At 32.2% G+C, this 18,167-nt stretch overlaps 2 protein-coding genes across 2 annotated transcripts; one reads left to right on the top strand and one right to left on the bottom strand.

Moving 5' to 3' along the window:
• Positions 1–10,194: 10,194 nt before the first annotated feature.
• On the top strand, positions 10,195–14,188 carry LOC127872231 (cathepsin L-like). Its single transcript, XM_052415560.1, has 5 exons — positions 10,195–10,215; positions 11,853–12,042; positions 12,529–12,734; positions 13,013–13,244; positions 13,916–14,188. The coding sequence occupies exons 1-5, from the start codon at positions 10,195–10,197 to the stop codon at positions 14,005–14,007; spliced, it is 741 nt and encodes a 246-aa protein (XP_052271520.1). The 3' UTR covers positions 14,008–14,188.
• Positions 14,189–14,224: 36 nt separating this feature from the next.
• LOC127872230 (uncharacterized) lies at positions 14,225–17,471 on the bottom strand. The gene is made up of 4 exons (XM_052415559.1): positions 17,424–17,471; positions 16,698–16,906; positions 15,808–15,953; positions 14,225–15,001 (listed from the first exon to the last, which is right to left on the bottom strand). The coding sequence occupies exons 1-4, from the start codon at positions 17,469–17,471 to the stop codon at positions 14,862–14,864; spliced, it is 543 nt and encodes a 180-aa protein (XP_052271519.1). The 3' UTR covers positions 14,225–14,861.
• Between the last annotated feature and the right edge of the window lie 696 nt (positions 17,472–18,167).

Raw genomic sequence — 18,167 nt, 5'->3', positions numbered from 1 at the left:
CTGTATATAAGCCGTCTTTAATGTGTCTTTGTCTTATCAAGTAACTTGTGGCAATTTTAAGTTACTACATAGTTGCGTTGTACGAATTTATCTGAAAATATAAATTGTACGAAAATCATGTACATAAGATGTCATTTATTCGATCGCTGAATCATTTTGACCGTATATGTATTTAAAATGTGCTATAATATGATACTGGTCCCTTCTCTTTATCTTTACCTGTACATTTTATTATACAACTTAAACAAGTTTCAACTTTTGGTCAAAACAACCACGGTTCGGTGGATGTTATCTAACGCACCTCCTAAATGGTTTGCGACAACCTCATCACTAACGATTTGTCACAAGAACGCGTGCGCCATCTCCAGTGTTGGTTGCCGCATTGTTTTCGACACATGTTTCATCAGGCCGACAACACTGAAGCGCACAGCCTCAGTCATTACGGACTTATTTTAGAAAAGATTCAAACAACATTGGATAAATATATAACGCATTTGTTTTAACTATAGAAAGGCATTTTTGATTATTGCAACTTTGATTATTGATAACTTGGGGTTCCAACTCAATAAAAATTAATCTGTACGTCAACATTTAAAAGACAGTATTAATCTGTATTGCTCATGTGTATCGCAAAATAATTGATCTTTTGCCCAAAATGCACTATTCCATGATAACTAAATCCGACATGTAACCTTTACTAACTCTGCACGTCGATTATGTCACAGTATAATTATTAAAATCTTAATGTAATTTATTTAAAATAAAACAACTTCATCTGTAGTCAATACTAACGCCAATATTTTGCACGTTAGGATCATCAAAACTTTTTCTTGAAGGACTGGATACGCTGAATTCATTTAAGAAATAGAAAAGGTATGTACTGTGATATGTTAGAAAGAACTCAACACGTATCAAACTTCATTTCTTTTTTAGTTCAGTACAAACCGCCAACACGCAAAGCTTCGCGCTGTATTCTCTAATCTGAAACTATTTCATTGAATTCTTTGTGAGCGACCATGACTGCCCTGCATTTAAGACAGTATAACATTGCATATTAGTGTACTGATGCTTTTATCCCCAAACGGAGTGAAATGTTACAGTATAAATAAGGCAACTATTTATGGTTTTTTAAATGTGACCAAAGACGAAATTACCAGTATTATACTATATAATTATTCGCTCCGAGTTCACATACTTGTATCAGACTGCATCTAAGACTTTAATGATTAGCGAAGGATCGACATCTAGTTTTGGTGTCCTCACATACAGCTCTGCAACGGGCTCGGCAGCCATATAAGAACAAGAATCTTGTTGAAAATAAAAACGCATTCAACGTATTTTTATTTTAAAATTTAAGATCGGGAGCATTAAAATATTAAACATAAATTTTAAATTTACGATACATCGGGCTAAACCCTAGTAATTTGTATGCATCTTTCAAGAACAATTTTATTGACAATTTACCCAAATAAAATTATTACGCTCAATTCGCTTATGTAAACAAATTTACAAATTGAGTGAAGTAAGGCATGGCTTCGACAGCAAACGTGTATTTACAGAGAGAGAGAGAAAACGGTCAGTTATGTTGGATTTTTCGAACAAATAAGGGGATCCGATTGTAATTTTGCTAGCTGTGTACTGGAAAAGCATTGTGTACCATTTAACAACTTTAAATTCAGGGTTAGAATGTGATCACATCTGATACTAAAAGAAAAACTCCTTGGAAACGTCCTACGCCGAATAGAAATTTTAGAGAGCGATTCTTTTGAACAAAAACGCGAGATTGAAATACTTAAAAATGAAAACTTAACAAAAACGAAACAAATAGAAGAACTCCAACAACAAAATGCAAATCTAGAACATAAAAAAGTCAGTAATTCAATAAACTACGATGAGTTCGCGAACAACAGCGAACAATACGGTCTTCGAAACAATCTAAGAATAGCTGGTGTACCGGAAGACCATGACCGTCAGTCCTCGGTATCGATTACAAACAAAATCGTTGCACATGTAAATACTCATCTGGGCATCCATATTGAGCCAACTGACATAGACAAAGCCCACAGGCTAGGCAAATTTCAACCCAATAGACCTGTGATTGTGAAGTTCGTCAGACGACAAACCAAAATAGACATTCTGCGGAAAGCAAAAGCATTCAAAGGGTCTAGCATCTTTGCGAACGAGGATCAAATAAATAATAAATAGCCTATAGAAACTGTCCATAGAAAAACTTGTATTTCCATTTTATTCACATGGTTTATCTGCTCTAATAATGTCTGTAAAAGGTCCCTATATGTATTTGGCGGCCTTCCATCTATTATTATTTATTGTTGTCTTTTAAACGTTCAAAATAATAATATCAAAATATTTAGCACAACACCATTGAAGTTACAGTATGTGAAAGAGATAATTAAACACTACCTCTTTTAATCATGTAGCATAAAATAAATCTAGCTACGCACATGCTTTGTGCTGTTATCATAACGCAGTTACGCCTCTTGTTATAAAATATCGCGCTTCAAAATGTGTATGTTAAATTGATGAACTTATTACACATAATTAATGAAAGCTCTACCTGTATAAGGCGAGTATAATATGAAATATTGTTCTTTCACAAAAATAGCTATATATTGTCTTTTTTTCCAAGACTGTAAATATTTTATTTTGTTCTTTCTTAAATAGCCCCTTTTTTCATATATTCATGCTTTCTGTTTTTGAGAGCACTACACTTTCCCCTATGCTTTTGATATATTTGTGCTTTCAAACAGCTTATGTAAACCAAAGCAGTTGTTTTGGAGTGTGATGTCTTAATGTGAATAATTAAATACATATGTTAAATGATCTATTTATCTTGTCAACTTGTTTCGGTTCATATTTTATATATTGCTTGTAATACAACATTACTGCAACCAATCTTTTTTCCAGATAAGAATACTCATTATCTGGAAACCGTTTTTTTATTTCTTAAACTAGAGCACTTGTTTTTGTGATTATTAATATGCTCTACTTATCATCCTATTAGTTGGAATCCATACATTTTTTGCTTTTTATCAGTACTTACGCTGATACCATATACTATGCATATAAATATTGCTATCCCTGCTAGCATGGCCCTTGATTTTTCTTTATTTTGGAAAAAAATCTGTATAAGTGTGTTATATATACAGTTTGTTTTTCCTTTCTGTGTGCATATAATCCAACATGTATATATTCCTGATGTATGATAGTGTTAGAATTGTATTTTGATACAACATACCATGCATGTAACAAGAATCCAGTGAAACTATTTAATTTAGATTAATACATATTTAATAATAATAACATTCATATGATTATGTAACTAGACATGACTTTCTTTTTTTGATGGGTTCAGTACATGCTTCAAAATATAAATACATCTGCTATTGTCAAATTTTAACTCAATACCCAGTCATTCAGTATTACCAATTACTAGATAACTTATGCACTTTAATACCTTCAATTCAATAATTTTCATTTAATAGGTTAATTTGAAATGTATAGTTGTTCAAGGTTTTTAAAAGTGGAAGACTTAAATCATCCTTTTATTTTTTTCATTTAACACTTTATAAATTGCAGTCCTTCATAAATATATATACAAAAATCTATCTTCATTTTCGCTTTCATATGGAGTTTTTTTTAAGTGTTGAGTGAAATTTGGGTGTTAAAATGTAATAACACTGTCTTATTCAATATCTCTGTCTTGAAGAGTGCTCTCTTTTCTCATATAGATCAGTTACACAATTTTTAGGAGAAGTAACACGCTTATCAAATTATATACCTTTTCTAAATGCTGATTAAATTATACTGATAATACAAATTAAAAAGAAATTAAAAGTGATTCAAACTAAGTGTATTTATGTTACAAAATTAACATTCTTGTCAAACCTAAGTTCTCACTTGTATTAAAATTGATTTTATAGCTATATTCATTCTACAAATAAAAATTAACTTATGTGTTAACATAATCAAATATAGACAAACCAATGATTATCTACATTAATGCTCCTAATTAAAATGTTTCCAGCATAGGGTTTGATGTGACCATGCAAGTAATTAGAAATTATCACTTACACATTAGGGTTGTTGATTTTATAGGTGTAACTATTTATTATGCTGTTTATTATACAAACTGCATATCTAACTTGTACCTTAGCTATGTTTATAGTTTATGTTATAAGTTTATGTAGCATAAGCAAAACTGTTTTAGAAATCACCTTTCAAAGCATGTGTACTTAAATTACATATATTACTCCTAAATAGAAGTTGCAATTATTTTTGTTAAGGGATTGATCCATGTGTTTGAAACTTATGTGTACTTCAATTACATATATTAATCCTAAACATATGTTTTCATTAATTTGTTAATACTTTTATCCATGGGTACGAAACGTATTTGGTTTTTTTCTATGTTTATCTAAAAACATTTGAAAAACAATTATTTTTATTAATTTGCCAAATCTTTGATCCATGTGTATGAAACTTAATTGGTTTTTTTCCATGTTAATCTTAAAATCTTTGAAAAAACAATCCTATTTGTTACTGCCTCAGATTGACATCCGTTGTTGCAAACTTCATTGTGCAAAGTTTTAACCAACAATCCAATAACCAGCGCGTAATAGCTCTTTTAGTTAATTCTACTATTACATGTAAAAATTTGTTAATACTCTATGTCAAGCATACGTTATTGTTATGCACTTATGATCACATGAAAATAACAATAATCTTCCATAAGAATTCTAAACGAAGTACATTTATTGATTTCTTTTATAAATAAAAAGAAGTTATTCATTTCTTAATAACATTGTATAAGCTTATATCTGCATTTAAAAAAGGGGAATGAGACAACAACAAATCTTATACATATTGTATATAAAAAAAATTACTTAAAAATACTTCGAAAGATACTTTATTTAAACATAACTTTTCAAAAAATAATTATGAAATTAACTATTTACTGATTGCATATGTCTGTTTATTTTGTAATGTTCAGCCAAGCTGCCGTTACACATATTGGCCTTATTACTTTTATGTTTTTCTTGGTTTATTGTGTGTTTTATTTGCTTCTATCCACTATACGTAGATAATGCTAATGCTTTTTGTCTATGTCTCCATTGGGGACCAGTCGTTTTTTTGTGGTTTCTTTTCACCTTTGTGATTACTTCTTTTAACTTCTTCATTCTATGGAATATTCATCCTCTTGTATCCCTAATTTTTGTTTTCTATTTTTGTTTCCATGTATGGAGATTATATGTCTCATAATAGAAAGCAACTGGACATGTTTTAAAATTGAAACTAACTGGACAAGCACACACAAGTTATCATTTACAACACCCTTCACCATTTTAAATGATTAAACTATGTATTAAGAATGTAAAAGGGCTAAACAATAAAGATAAACGCATAAAAATCTTCAAATGGTTAGACGAAAAAAATATAGTATATGCCTATTACAAAAAAGTCACTTGGCATATACTTTAGCACAAACCTTTAAAGATGAATGGGACGGAGACATCTATCTCAGTGGACAACATACTAATAAACAAGGCATTGCCTTTCTAAAAAAAATAATATAGGGATCACAGTCGATAACTTTAACGAAATAATAATCGGCAGACAAGCAAGTATAGATATTAAAATACACGAAACACAATAAACAATAATCAACGTTTACGGCACTAACATAGATGATTCCACTTTTTACGAAACATTACAATCCTTTATAAATAATAACCAAGATAATAACATTATAGTCGGTGGTGATTTCAATACTGTTCTTAACCCATTATTAGATAAAAAGAAGGGAAACCTTTATAATCATCCTAAATATAGAACTAGAAAAGATTTAAGTAACATAATTGAAAACTACAATATGATAGACAGCTGGCGTACAATATATCCAAACGAAAGCAAATTCACCTGGCAATCAAAACCAACAATATTTTGTAGATTAGACTATTTTTTAATATCTGAGTCTCTTTGCAACATTATTGACACATGTAACATAAAATCAGGATTTATGACTGACCACTCTCTAGTTGAACTTAAACTGTACAATATACAACATGAAAGAGGCCCAGGATACTTTATATTTAACAACAGCATCTTATTAGATACACAATATCAAACACAAAAAAAGGAAATATTAAATACAGTTCAAACTAATAACGATGCAAACCCAAACACCTTATGGGAAGTAATTAAAGGAAATATACGTAACACAACAATTAGATACACATCATTTAAACAAAAAGAAACACACAAACTTGAAACTGAAACCATCAAAACCATTGAAACACTTGAAAAACAATTGCATCAAACAAACTCAAATGATACCACCGACATTGAAAATGAAATAACATTAAAAAAATATATTGGATGGAATCTATCATACACATCACAATGGAATAATACTAAGAGCGCGTGCACAGCATGTTGAACACAATGAAAAAAATACAAAATACTTCGCAAACATCGAAAAACGTAGAACTGAACAAAAAACTGTACACAAATGAGTAGTCAATGGCGAAGATATAACAAACAGAACTCATATACTAGAAGAACAACGTTTATTTTTCGAAACCCTCTATAAACGAAAACATGTTGAAGATAACACACTTTTTAAAAATACACATCACGCTTTAAATCAAGAAGAAAAACTATTGTGTGACGGATTACTAAATGAATATGAATGTGAATTGGCACTAAAAGAAATGCAAAATAACAATAGTCTAGGATCTGATGGCATCACCATTGTGTTTTATAAAATATTTTGGAAAGATATCAAAACGCATTTAATTAATTCACTAAACTATTCATATAATAATGAAAACCTAACTACGCTTCGAAAACAAGGTATAATATCACTCATTCCAAAACCTGGAAAAATCTTAGAAGCCTTATCGAACTGGCGCCCAATTAGCTTACTAAACAATAGTTATAAAATTGCAACTAAAAGTTTAGCAAACAGAATAAAAAATATTACCATCAATCATTTCAAAATCTCAATCTGGTTTCATAAAAGGACGTTACATTGGTGAAAACGTTCGTCTTATCCAAGAATGCATAAACTATTTCAACAATTCAAATAATCCTGGTCTAATATCTTTGCAGACTTTGAAAAGGCATTTGCTTCGCTTGATCATTCATTAATGTTCTCTTGCTTAGAAAATATGAACTTTGGTGAAAGTCTCATTCAATGGGTCAAACTATTCTATACCGATATTAACAGTATAATAATTAACAATGGCTTCTTTTCAAACAGTTTTAACATCGAACGAGGGATTCGACAAGGATGTCCACTCTCATCATCGCTATTTATTATTTGCATCGAGTATCTATCAAATCACATCTAATCAAATAAACACATAAAAGGCATATCACTAGAACCTGACGAAGAAATCAAACAGTCCCTATTTGCTGACGATGCAACTTATTTTTGAAACGACAGTTACGATTATTTCCATAACCTAATATAGCCGCTAACCCTTTACGGAATGACATCGGGTCTTAAACTAAACAAAAGTAAATGCACTGTGCTACGAGTAGGTAAATTAAAACAAAGTAATGTCCAATATAAAAAAGAAATGAAATTTAATTGGACATCCGATGAAGCCACAACGTTAGGAATTACTTTAACAAATAATGAAAAGGATACAGTCTTTAAAAACATACTGCCTAAATAACATGGCATCACCGTAAACTTACACTTATCGGAAAAAACACAGTATTGAAAACGTTTGCACTTCCTAAATTAATTTTTGTATTTACAGTTCTCCCAAATCCACCAAATTATGTTATTAACGATGTAAAATCAGCAATATTTAATTTCATATGGGACGGTAAGCCTGATAAAATAAAACGAACTCAGTTAATTCAATCTGTAGAAAATGGAGGTATCCAATTAACAAACATTGACTCATTCTTGAATGCAATCAAATGCAGCTGGATTAAAAGATACCTAGATAACACCAATACGAGTAAATGGAAATTATTCTACCAGAAAATCCTAAAAAAATATGGTGACTCCTTTCTCTTTGAATGTAACATCAGCAATACTATCTTACATGAAATTGCAAACGAAAACATATTTCTGTCTGATGTTCTATCAGCATCGAGTGATGTCACTCATAACCTAGAAACCCAAACCAGCAGTAAAACTATTTTATGAAACAATAAAGACATAACTTCAAACAATAAGACGTTTTTTCTATTAAGATTGGTTTGAACGAAGCATTAAATATGTCGACCAATTATAAGGATTTCTACTATTTTGATGATATATGCTACATATACGGAATACCTTCAAATAATTTTCTGAAGTACTACTCACTAATCAAAAGCATACCCATACATATTAAATCTGAAATCAATACAAATAATACACCATGTACTCAAACAACATTCGTAGAAAACATACTTGAAAGAAAAAACAAAACGAATAAAATATTATACACACTACAAATTAAGAACCCTTCATAAAACTCCAAAACCCAAAATAAATGGCAAGTCCTTTTCGGAGAACATGAACTTAATTGGAAACACATATTTACCATGCCATATAAAGCAACTATTGAAAGCACACTGAGAAATGTTCAATATAAATACATTCATAGAATTATAGCTATAAATAAATATCTCTTTAAATGAAAATTATCTAACTCAAATCTGTGTGAGTTCTGCGGTGAAAATATCGGAACTATAGAACATCATTTTTGGGAGTGCAAACACATCCAGCCTATTTGGAATCAATTAGTATCTTTTCTTGAACAACAGCAACTAAACGTTAAACTATCTTTCTTTAATGTAAGTTTCGGAATTTACTCATTGAAATCAATATTGTGAACTTGATAATTCTTATATTGATGAAATATTTTATCTTTAACATGAAGTACAAAAAACGAGTACCAAATTTTAATTTTTTTGTCCATAGTCTTAAACTAAAAATCCAGATTGAGAAAGAAATAGCCCTCAGTAATGACACATTACAAATCTTTGAACAAAAATGGAACCGGATTAAATTCTCATAATGTTTGTCCACTTATATACATTTCACTCTAATGTTAGTTTATCTTTCAAAAATATTTTTGTATATTTTTTTTTTCAACCTTATAAGATCATTGTGAATATCCAACAAAACACACAAGTCCAGTATGCTTTCTTCCCACTTTATACAACTCATCATTTTTCATAACTATTCTTCTGTTGTTCTTTTCTTTTCTCTTTAAAAAACACCTATCACAAACAACCAAAGAAAAAACATATTAATCCAGTTTGTTTTTTCTTGTGTTTTTTAATCTTAAGGAAACCAAAAAAAAGTATATATATATTAGCATATATTGTATAACATGTCTGAATTTTATTGCTATGCACAATCACTTTGTTGTATGATCATATACATGTATACATTGTATGTATTATATTGAATAAAAAAATCTGATAGTAATATTAGTTTGGTATAAATATTCTTTTACTAGTACTTAGTAGTAGAAGGCTCTTGAACATTATTCATACGGACCAGATGGTTTCTGTTTAAAGTCAAAATATTTAGCACGTAGACTTTTATAATTATTCCTCTATGGATGATGACTGAATATGGTTCAGGTAACTACAGGTTTAAATATACTCAAAGCAAACCTTGGAGGAAAGGTTAACCCGGAATAGGGCTCGAACCCATGACAGTTGGAACACTAGCATGCTGATCTACAAACTGAGCTGAATTACCCTTGGATACTTTTTCCATCCTTTAAACTTAAACCTGACATCCATACACTGTAGTTTACCTCTGACAAAATTAATGTAAACCCAAGACAAAAAGCTAAAAGTGCTCCCACGCTAGTGAGCTAAATATATGACAGTAAAGACAGCCTGTGAAGAATACCATATTTAGATGATCAAACATCCTTCTAATCACAATATGATCAGGCTCCGGTGTTGTCCGTTCAGGCACTACATGTACCTTACTTGAAAGTACCCCGGGTACTCTTTAGTATACTGCCATGTACCCGGGTAAGGAAAATACGGTTAAAGGCAACTGACAATAATTGGGGGTACTTTTTAGTTTATACCCCGGGTAGTTGTTACTATACTTAATCGTACATGGGGTACTAAAATATAGTACCTGAGCCGACAATGACCAAATGAACAATTTATAATAATTTGCATAACTAAATAAAAATGGGTGATAGTCATGTACAGGTATTTAAAAACATCTAATTAACAAAAGCTTGACAAAGGTCATACTATCACTCATACAACCAAAAGTCCCTTTATCCATGACCACAGTTGTGAATTTAAGGTTTGAAAATGTGAAAAAAAAAGAATAAGAATTATGTTTGTGTGCAAAGATTCGCGTAAATAGAGGCAAAAACAATTTACTGGTTTTAAAACTGATTTCTGGATATCATTTTGAATTTCATGATCATGTGATTTGAAATCACATAACTTCGGATGGACTACTTTTGATAATAATACTATATACTGATGATTATAACAAAGTTCACACGTTAACATAAACAAAGATAATATAACCACTATCACAAGCACAAATGACGATACACGATCTTATGATGAGTATTTATTGAAATGTAAACAGTAGTACATTATTTCATCGCATTGTGTTTGTGATAACATAATAATATATATCCCGTGCGAATAAATCCATTGCATTCTATCGTTCATAATGCATTTGCTAAAGATACTGTTCGCCATTCTCGGTGTACATATTACTGGGGTTCTTTCGGACAGAGCACTGGACGAAGCATGGCAAGAATGGATGCGAATGAACGGGAAAAAGTATCCAAGTCGCGTTAGCGAATTTAAACATAGGCAAACGTGGGAGCGTAACTACTCTAGAACACAATTCGCGAAAGGATTCAACTTTCAGCATGGCACTGAATATCCTTGCGGATGAGATAATTGTCGATTTTTTTTATTTATCTTAAGATTTAAAAAAAAATGGCGCCTTTTAACGGCAGTTTTTGCAAATTGTGTGAAAGATATTGTTAACGATCTTGCTGCGTATAAACAATTATTAGTAGTCTTAAGTTAAACAAATGGTCATCTTTAAAAAAAAACACTTGATCAGGAACTCCTCATAAACACCGTAGATTTATCACATAAACACATTTCATGAAAACATGTCATAGTAATTCGAATACAAAAACGTCGCTTGATTGCTTAAGTGCTCTAACTACCATTTTCATTTTTTGGAGAAAAACGCATGTGAAGGTTTAACATTTATTTTCTCACTTATTTATGCACGTATGTGGACAAAAATATACCGGGGTGTTTATCAGCAAACGGAGAATATGAATATAATTAAATACATTCACTTTAGTAAATAATATGTTAATGTTATTTGCAATTTTATGTATGGAGAAAGATCTGGCAATTGATGGATAATCTGAGCGTGACTTTGCTCTAAGTCCCGGAGATAGTGCAGTACAGCATTCACCCGTTTGTAAAAAATGAGGGAGATCGAGCAAAATGAAATCGAAAATTGGGAGATAGAGCATTTGAAAATGGAATCAAAAAAACTCTTCTGTGACGGCTGAATCTTGAATTCGATTACGTCATATTTAAGATCTCGTTCTCAAGAACACAGCGATATAAAAAAACTCATTTTTGAAACAAAATGAAGATAGAGCACTAAAGCAAAAAAGCGACGAAAAGTATTTCCTCCCGCAATCCGTTAACACTTTTAATATAGATATTCGTGCAATACAAAAAATGCACTACTCTACATCGTATATTCATAACAATAATGTAAATTTCAAATTGAAAGGTATTATCGTTTTCACATGTATGAATGTCTTGTGTTGAAACACCTGCAGGTGTATGAACGCGCCCAAATTGCCTCTTCCAAGTCGACGGCAGATACCTTACGATTCCAGCCCGCGAGCGATAAAACAGTATCTTTCATTGACATACTGGTTCCCGATTCCTGGGATTGGAGAACAAAAGGGGCAGTGACCCCAGTACGAGAATATGGGCCATTGGATGCCTTTTCCTATGCAGCCGGAGGTATGGCATTAAAAATAAACTTCGTATAACTGTGCTTGTATGCTCAAACCTTGTACGGCCAATGAGGCTTACAGTACATTAATTGCAAACGAAAATAAAATCAATTGTATAAAGCAGTGCTTATTTCATACTTAAATATATAAATATATATAAATATAATAATAGTAATTAAAGGTGCCTAGAACGTGGGGTTGTATACAGACCCCGTTTTTTATATTGACCTCGTAAGTATAGTCTGAACACTACCGAGACCGCGTAACTGGCACTATGTATTAGTATATGTGTATACATATAAAGACAAAATTTCATTTAAAATTCATTTGTAAAAAAACACATTTATTTTACAAGTGTAATTACATTCTAATGATCACTGATCTGTTTTAAGCAACTCGGCACAGGTCATCTTGCAAAGTTAAAATCAATTATTTCATGTTTAATTAATTAGTTTCTCAAGTTATTGAAAAATGTATTTTATTCTCTTCACAGATTGCGTAGAGAGCTTTAACTTTATAAAAACCCAGGACCTGGTTACAGTGAGTGTCGCCGAAATGTACGACTGTTGCACTTACTCAGGAGTCTCTTACAATAATCCATTTGATTGTGTTCAACAAATTGGCGGCCTTTGCGCCAATAAGGACTATCCCTTGATTTATGGACACTGCTATAACCGCTCTTGTGACGCCGTTGCAAAGGTAGCTCATCTTTTCAACATTATTAGAATGTTCGTTGCATGTTAACGTTCTTAAGATGATTTGCGTTAAAAAAATTAGTGTATCTAAATAACTTGCAAGCGCGTCCTTCTTCAACTCGATATTTTATTTATACTTCGCCATGGTATTCCAAGTATATTCGTTTATTTGAATATTTTGAAATGAATTTCAGTCATATACAAAATAATCATCCCAGTGTCATTGATAATTTATCATAGTGATTCAGTTACAACTTAACTGGAAACGCTTAATTGCTGCAGATCTCGGGAGGACAAAAGGTACCAATAGGCGACGAGGAGGCAATGAAATCGGCCGTGTACCTCACGCCTGTGCTAGCGGAAGTGGACGCGACAAGATCGTCGTTCAAACTGTACCAGGAGGGCATATACAGCGACCCGCAATGCTCCAACTCCTCCGTTAATTATCCATTGCAGGTGGTTGGGTATGGGTCCCTGAACGGCATGGACTACTGGATCTGCCGGAACAACTGGGGTAAAATATTATATTACTGTTTATCTTCTACGGTGACTTGATTTTATTTCGTATATAACACATGATCGATCCTAGGTCCTACTTTATCTTGATTTAATTGAACATATTTCACTTGATCTGTTGAAACAGCTTGAGATAAATCTGTGTCTTCCTTTGTCTGGATTTGATTGCGTCGCAGTTACTTGATCTACCGAAACAACTAGGGCAAAAATAAAGCTACTCCATGGTCTTCTTTTGTCAATTAGATTGCGTATCTTACGGTGGATCTATCGAAAACATATGCCCTCTTTTGTCTTGATTTGATTTCGTCGATAAAAGTGGATAGATCGAAATAGCAGAGGCAAAAAATAGGTCTTTCTGTGTCTTGATTGTATTGCATTGATTCCACTGGATATATATATAAAGAATAACAGGTCGCTGTCCTATCTTTTTGTAATATATACATGTAATTTGATGAATAATGGTCGACCGATTTTCATTTAAATCAAATATTACGTTCAAATGACATTTTTTTCAGTTCAGGCTAATTTGTTTTAAAACTATGAAATGCCACCCAAATTGAATAATCACGCATTCTGCACCCTTGTGTAAATAAATCAAAACAACCGTTTACTCGAGCATTTTACTGCTTCGTAGACATGCATGAACTGTACTTTTTGTCTTTATTGCAGGCGTCAACTGGGGTATGCAGGGGTATATTTACATAGCACGCAACAAAGGCAATATGTGCGGCATTGCAAGCTTAACGTCATACCCAGTTTAATATTTGTATTATTCTTGTGGACAAAGAAACAAAGTAGTGTTTACCTTTATTGTATGCTATCTTTATGTCAATTATATTTACAACGTATCCTGTGTATGAATTTAAATTATGCACATTATAATGAAATTGTGTTTAATGTAATGCCTTTTTTTACCCAATAATGTTGAACTTATTGGTTGAATGATGCATAAATCTCATTATTACGTTATACTGAACTTATATGGAATTCGCATTTTTTTTAATAAATAAGTTTACCATAAAGTGTAAGTTTGATAATTTAATATAAAGCTTTTTCGAAAGCATGAGCAAAGTAATGAAAGATTTAAATATAATTGGTCACAGCCTATTTGCAAATCGGAATATCAAGCAAGCATAGGGGCGTGATAAGATTAACAGACAGCATGTTTAAATTGATAACGTATTCATGTTTACCAATATATATGTATATAAATATTAATAAATATATATATATGTGTATAATTGGACGAGAACAAGTCAGTTAGTAACATTTGGTTTACAAGAAAGTATTACTTCAATTTATGGTACATATATAATGATTGATAATAAAATATTTAATATGTATACTCTTCGAAGTTAAAAAGAACAATCACGGTGCAATCCAAATGAAAGAAGAAATATGTTGCGCAGCAACAAACACCCTTTTTCCTATTATTATTGCACGAGTGAACACTTGTATGGCTCACATATACCATCAATCGATACTTCCTCTAACGTTTTTATGTTTACCAGAACTTTTCGAAACAGACCATTTATCTGTTGGAATGGCTTCAAATAGTGTTGTGTTTATGTCTGCCATTCGTTTCTTACATGTCTCAGTATTTTCAATAGGATGGTCACGTTGTTGAACGTTCACTATTATCGATTTTTTGCCCCGGAAACCCGCATCGTTTTTGAATTTCTTCCACTATTGCTGGTGTTAGTTTATCATTGACGTTTAGTAGGCCTTCATGAAACTCGCAAAGAAATGTGTCATCTGAAAAAGTTTTAAAAAGTGAATGTATTTAATATTTACATATAATTTGTATGGACTATTTACTACTTAATCGAAACGGTGTTGCATCGTTACTTCTATGGAGCATTTAACAAACTAATACACGGATTTATGACTTACAAAAATATTAATATACGCATAATCTTTCTTTAAATAAGCCGTTTCTGATTTATGCTTATTATATATTAATACTTTGTGTTCTCACGTACATTAAGGCAATTTTAAGGCGAATTATTGTTGAGTGGTATGAATTCGTCTTGACATTTCAATGGTTGAAATATCATGTAAATAAGTTATCATTGGTTGTATCGGTAAAGTATAAAGTTTCTATGAAAATGTGACCGTATATGGATATTATATGTTGTATAACATAATACCGGTCCTTGCTCTTTATCTAAATGTGTACATTTTTATACAACATAAAAACGCTTTATAACTACCACGGTACATTAGATGTTATCTAACGCATATATAATATTGTTTGCGATTACATTTCCTCCCTGAATGTATGTTCCAAGAACGCGTGCGCCATCTCCAGTTTGAAGTTCAAAATGAAAATCAATAATGCCATTTAAGGAAAGATGAAGAAGTCTTTGCAGATCAGCAAACACATACTCCTGTAATTATTGCACGGGGAAACAAAAACGTTGCTCACATCGAACACTAACAGACACTTCTTCTACAGTGCTTCAAATCAATCATGACTCTCGTACAAAATTCATTAAACATCTTTCACAACTTTTACCATCTGAAAACTACCACGGGCATTTGCAATTTATCTAACAAACCTGCTATATTGTTTGCGATAACATCATCGCTGAAGATATCTCCCAAGAACGCGTACGCCATCTCCAGCGTTTGTTTCCGCATTCGTTTCGACACATGTTTGATGAGGTCGATAACAGTGGAGCGCACAAGATCAGTCATTACGGACCTATTTAAGAAAAGATTCAAACCAACATAGGATTAATATCTAATACAAATCACTTTACTTTTTATCTCTATATATCTAACGCAAATCACTTTACTTTTTATTCTATATAGGTACTTGTATTTTTGATTACTTGGGTTTTCCCAAACTGTACTATTCACTGATCATTAAATCCGATATGTTACTGTACATATTATGTATGTAATTTAGATCACGATATAGTAATTGCAATCTTTATGTTATTTAATTTAAATCTTCAGCTGAAGTCAATGTAAGATTTAGCACGCAGGGACCCCCAAAGTCATACAGTTCCTTCAAGAACATTATACGCTAAATGAATTAAAGAACAAAAGTTAGCCATGTGATATTTAAGAAAGAACTCGACATGTATCGAATATCACCCGTTTTTTTTTCAGTTGAGTGAATCCCGCCTTCGTGGGCGTTTCCCGCTGTATTATGTGATATTAAAACATATCAGTGATTTCTACGTAAACACAAGTGCTTCTCTGCACACATGTCGAGAATAGAATATCATAACAACCGTCTTTCATTGAAAACATATCATCCTATAAATCAATACTATTTAAATAAAGTATATAATTGCATATTTGTATAATGCAACGTTTATACCAGAAGGCAGTCAAAATTCACAATTTGTAATAATGCACATATTTATGCTAGTTTAAAATTACTAGACAAAATAAGTATGATTATTAAATTATGGTTAGTCGTTGCGAGTTTACATACTTGTATCTGACCGCATCTATAACGCTAATGATAAGCGAAAGATCGACATCCATAAGTATTGTGGTGTCCCCGTATTTCCGTTTGCAAAACGCCACCAACTCAGCATTAGCGCCTACTGACTCCAACATTTCTGTGACGGGCTTGTCTATAATCATCAAAACTTGAGAGTCGTTTCCCTGGAAAGCTAGGGTTCCAGCGTATACAGTTATCTGCAAAAAATCAAGAGGTATGTATTAAGCCTGGCATTGTAATGTTTACATAAGAGTAAACTCCTCAACAGAATGATAAAATATTTGGGGATCATGTATCGAGAAAAGACATAACCTGAGCAAGAATTTACTTTTCCAAAAAGACCACCTCTGGAGGTAAATAGCCATGTGATTGCTCAAGTGATATTCTTTCATCTTCACTTGCAGATTCCGATTTAGCATGTTCATGCATCTCTTTTTCTGTGTTGGCATCTGTTTCACGCATGCCAACATGTGTTTCTTCTTTGGGAAACGGCAGAGTTGTTTCGGATGCATCGTTATATTGTTTTGAATCCGCTTCGAACGGTGCATCATCTTGATGTGCTGTTACATTTGCGGTTCGTGGTAAATTTCTGAACGCGTCCTTTGTGGTTTCTAATGGGTTAATAATAACGCAGTCATGTTCTGTTTGTTCCTCTACTACAGGTATCAATTGATCACTATTCATTCAATCGTTATGCTGCACAGAGTCTCTCACTTGAGTTTCATGGTTTCCATTTGTTTTGGTAGCATCATTCAGTGCCATTCCGTTGACCGTCTGTCCAGAAATTTCATTATCCGATTCAACACTATCGTTCTCATAAAAATTTGAATCATTGTCAGCGTTTTAATTGCGTTCAATGTCAACGAACTTGATTTTCTTGTCCTGTTGTTTTACTGGTCTCCCTTATCTTCTCATAATCCCGGAAGGCTTCTGTTTCCAGCTTTCTACCAATAGAATGTCCGTGTCAGTATTCCATTGGGCAGATTATGTCGTCAATGTCCTCCGACATTGGTTCCCGACATACTTGTTGTAAAGACGATAGCTTCTACCTAAAATGTAAATGACAAGTGTTTAAGAAGGCATGAGTAGGAGCTACTGAAGTATGAAGTAGCATAAAGAGTGTGGAGCATGTACGAACAAAATATTGTGATGCCAAATTATGACCGTTACACAAGCAACATTTTAGTTAGCATTGATGTTATCTTTTATATGATATAACCCATATAAAATATATAGTGATGCATAAATATTATGCATGTTAGTATATTCTTTTAAATTTTCGTATCAAATATACAATAATTTAGAAATCGGTATTGTTTTGATCAAATAACAACGTTGTGCAAATCATTACAAAACAAACTAAGGATGTATAGATACGCAACATTGAATATCTCATTTTAAGACATACTCGAGTTGAGGAAATTTCCGTAGAAAAAGATGAGCTTCCGGCCCTCTGTA

Source organism: Dreissena polymorpha, chromosome 3, assembly GCF_020536995.1.
Source record: "Dreissena polymorpha isolate Duluth1 chromosome 3, UMN_Dpol_1.0, whole genome shotgun sequence".
NCBI classification, from domain to species: Eukaryota; Metazoa; Mollusca; class Bivalvia; order Myida; family Dreissenidae; genus Dreissena; species Dreissena polymorpha.
The sequence above is the reverse complement of the archived record's forward strand: the minus strand, read 5'-3'. Positions and strand labels throughout refer to the sequence as shown.

Bases quoted from the DNA above. Each gene is read 5' to 3' on its own strand.
- LOC127872231 (XM_052415560.1), top strand. From the start codon at position 10,195: ATGGGTGATAGTCATGTACAG. The intron at 12,735-13,012 runs GTAGCTCATCTT...TAATTGCTGCAG, and splicing joins CTTGTGACGCCGTTGCAAAG to ATCTCGGGAGGACAAAAGGT. The intron at 13,245-13,915 runs GTAAAATATTAT...TCTTTATTGCAG, and splicing joins GATCTGCCGGAACAACTGGG to GCGTCAACTGGGGTATGCAG.
- LOC127872230 (XM_052415559.1), bottom strand. From the start codon at position 17,471: ATGGCACTGAATGATGCTACCAAAACAAATGGAAACCATGAAACTCAA. The intron at 15,954-16,697 runs GTATGTAAACTC...TTTCTTAAATAG, and splicing joins ATAGATGCGGTCAGATACAA to GTCCGTAATGACTGATCTTG. The intron at 15,002-15,807 runs GTTTGTTAGATA...AAACTTTTTCAG, and splicing joins TATCGCAAACAATATAGCAG to ATGACACATTTCTTTGCGAG.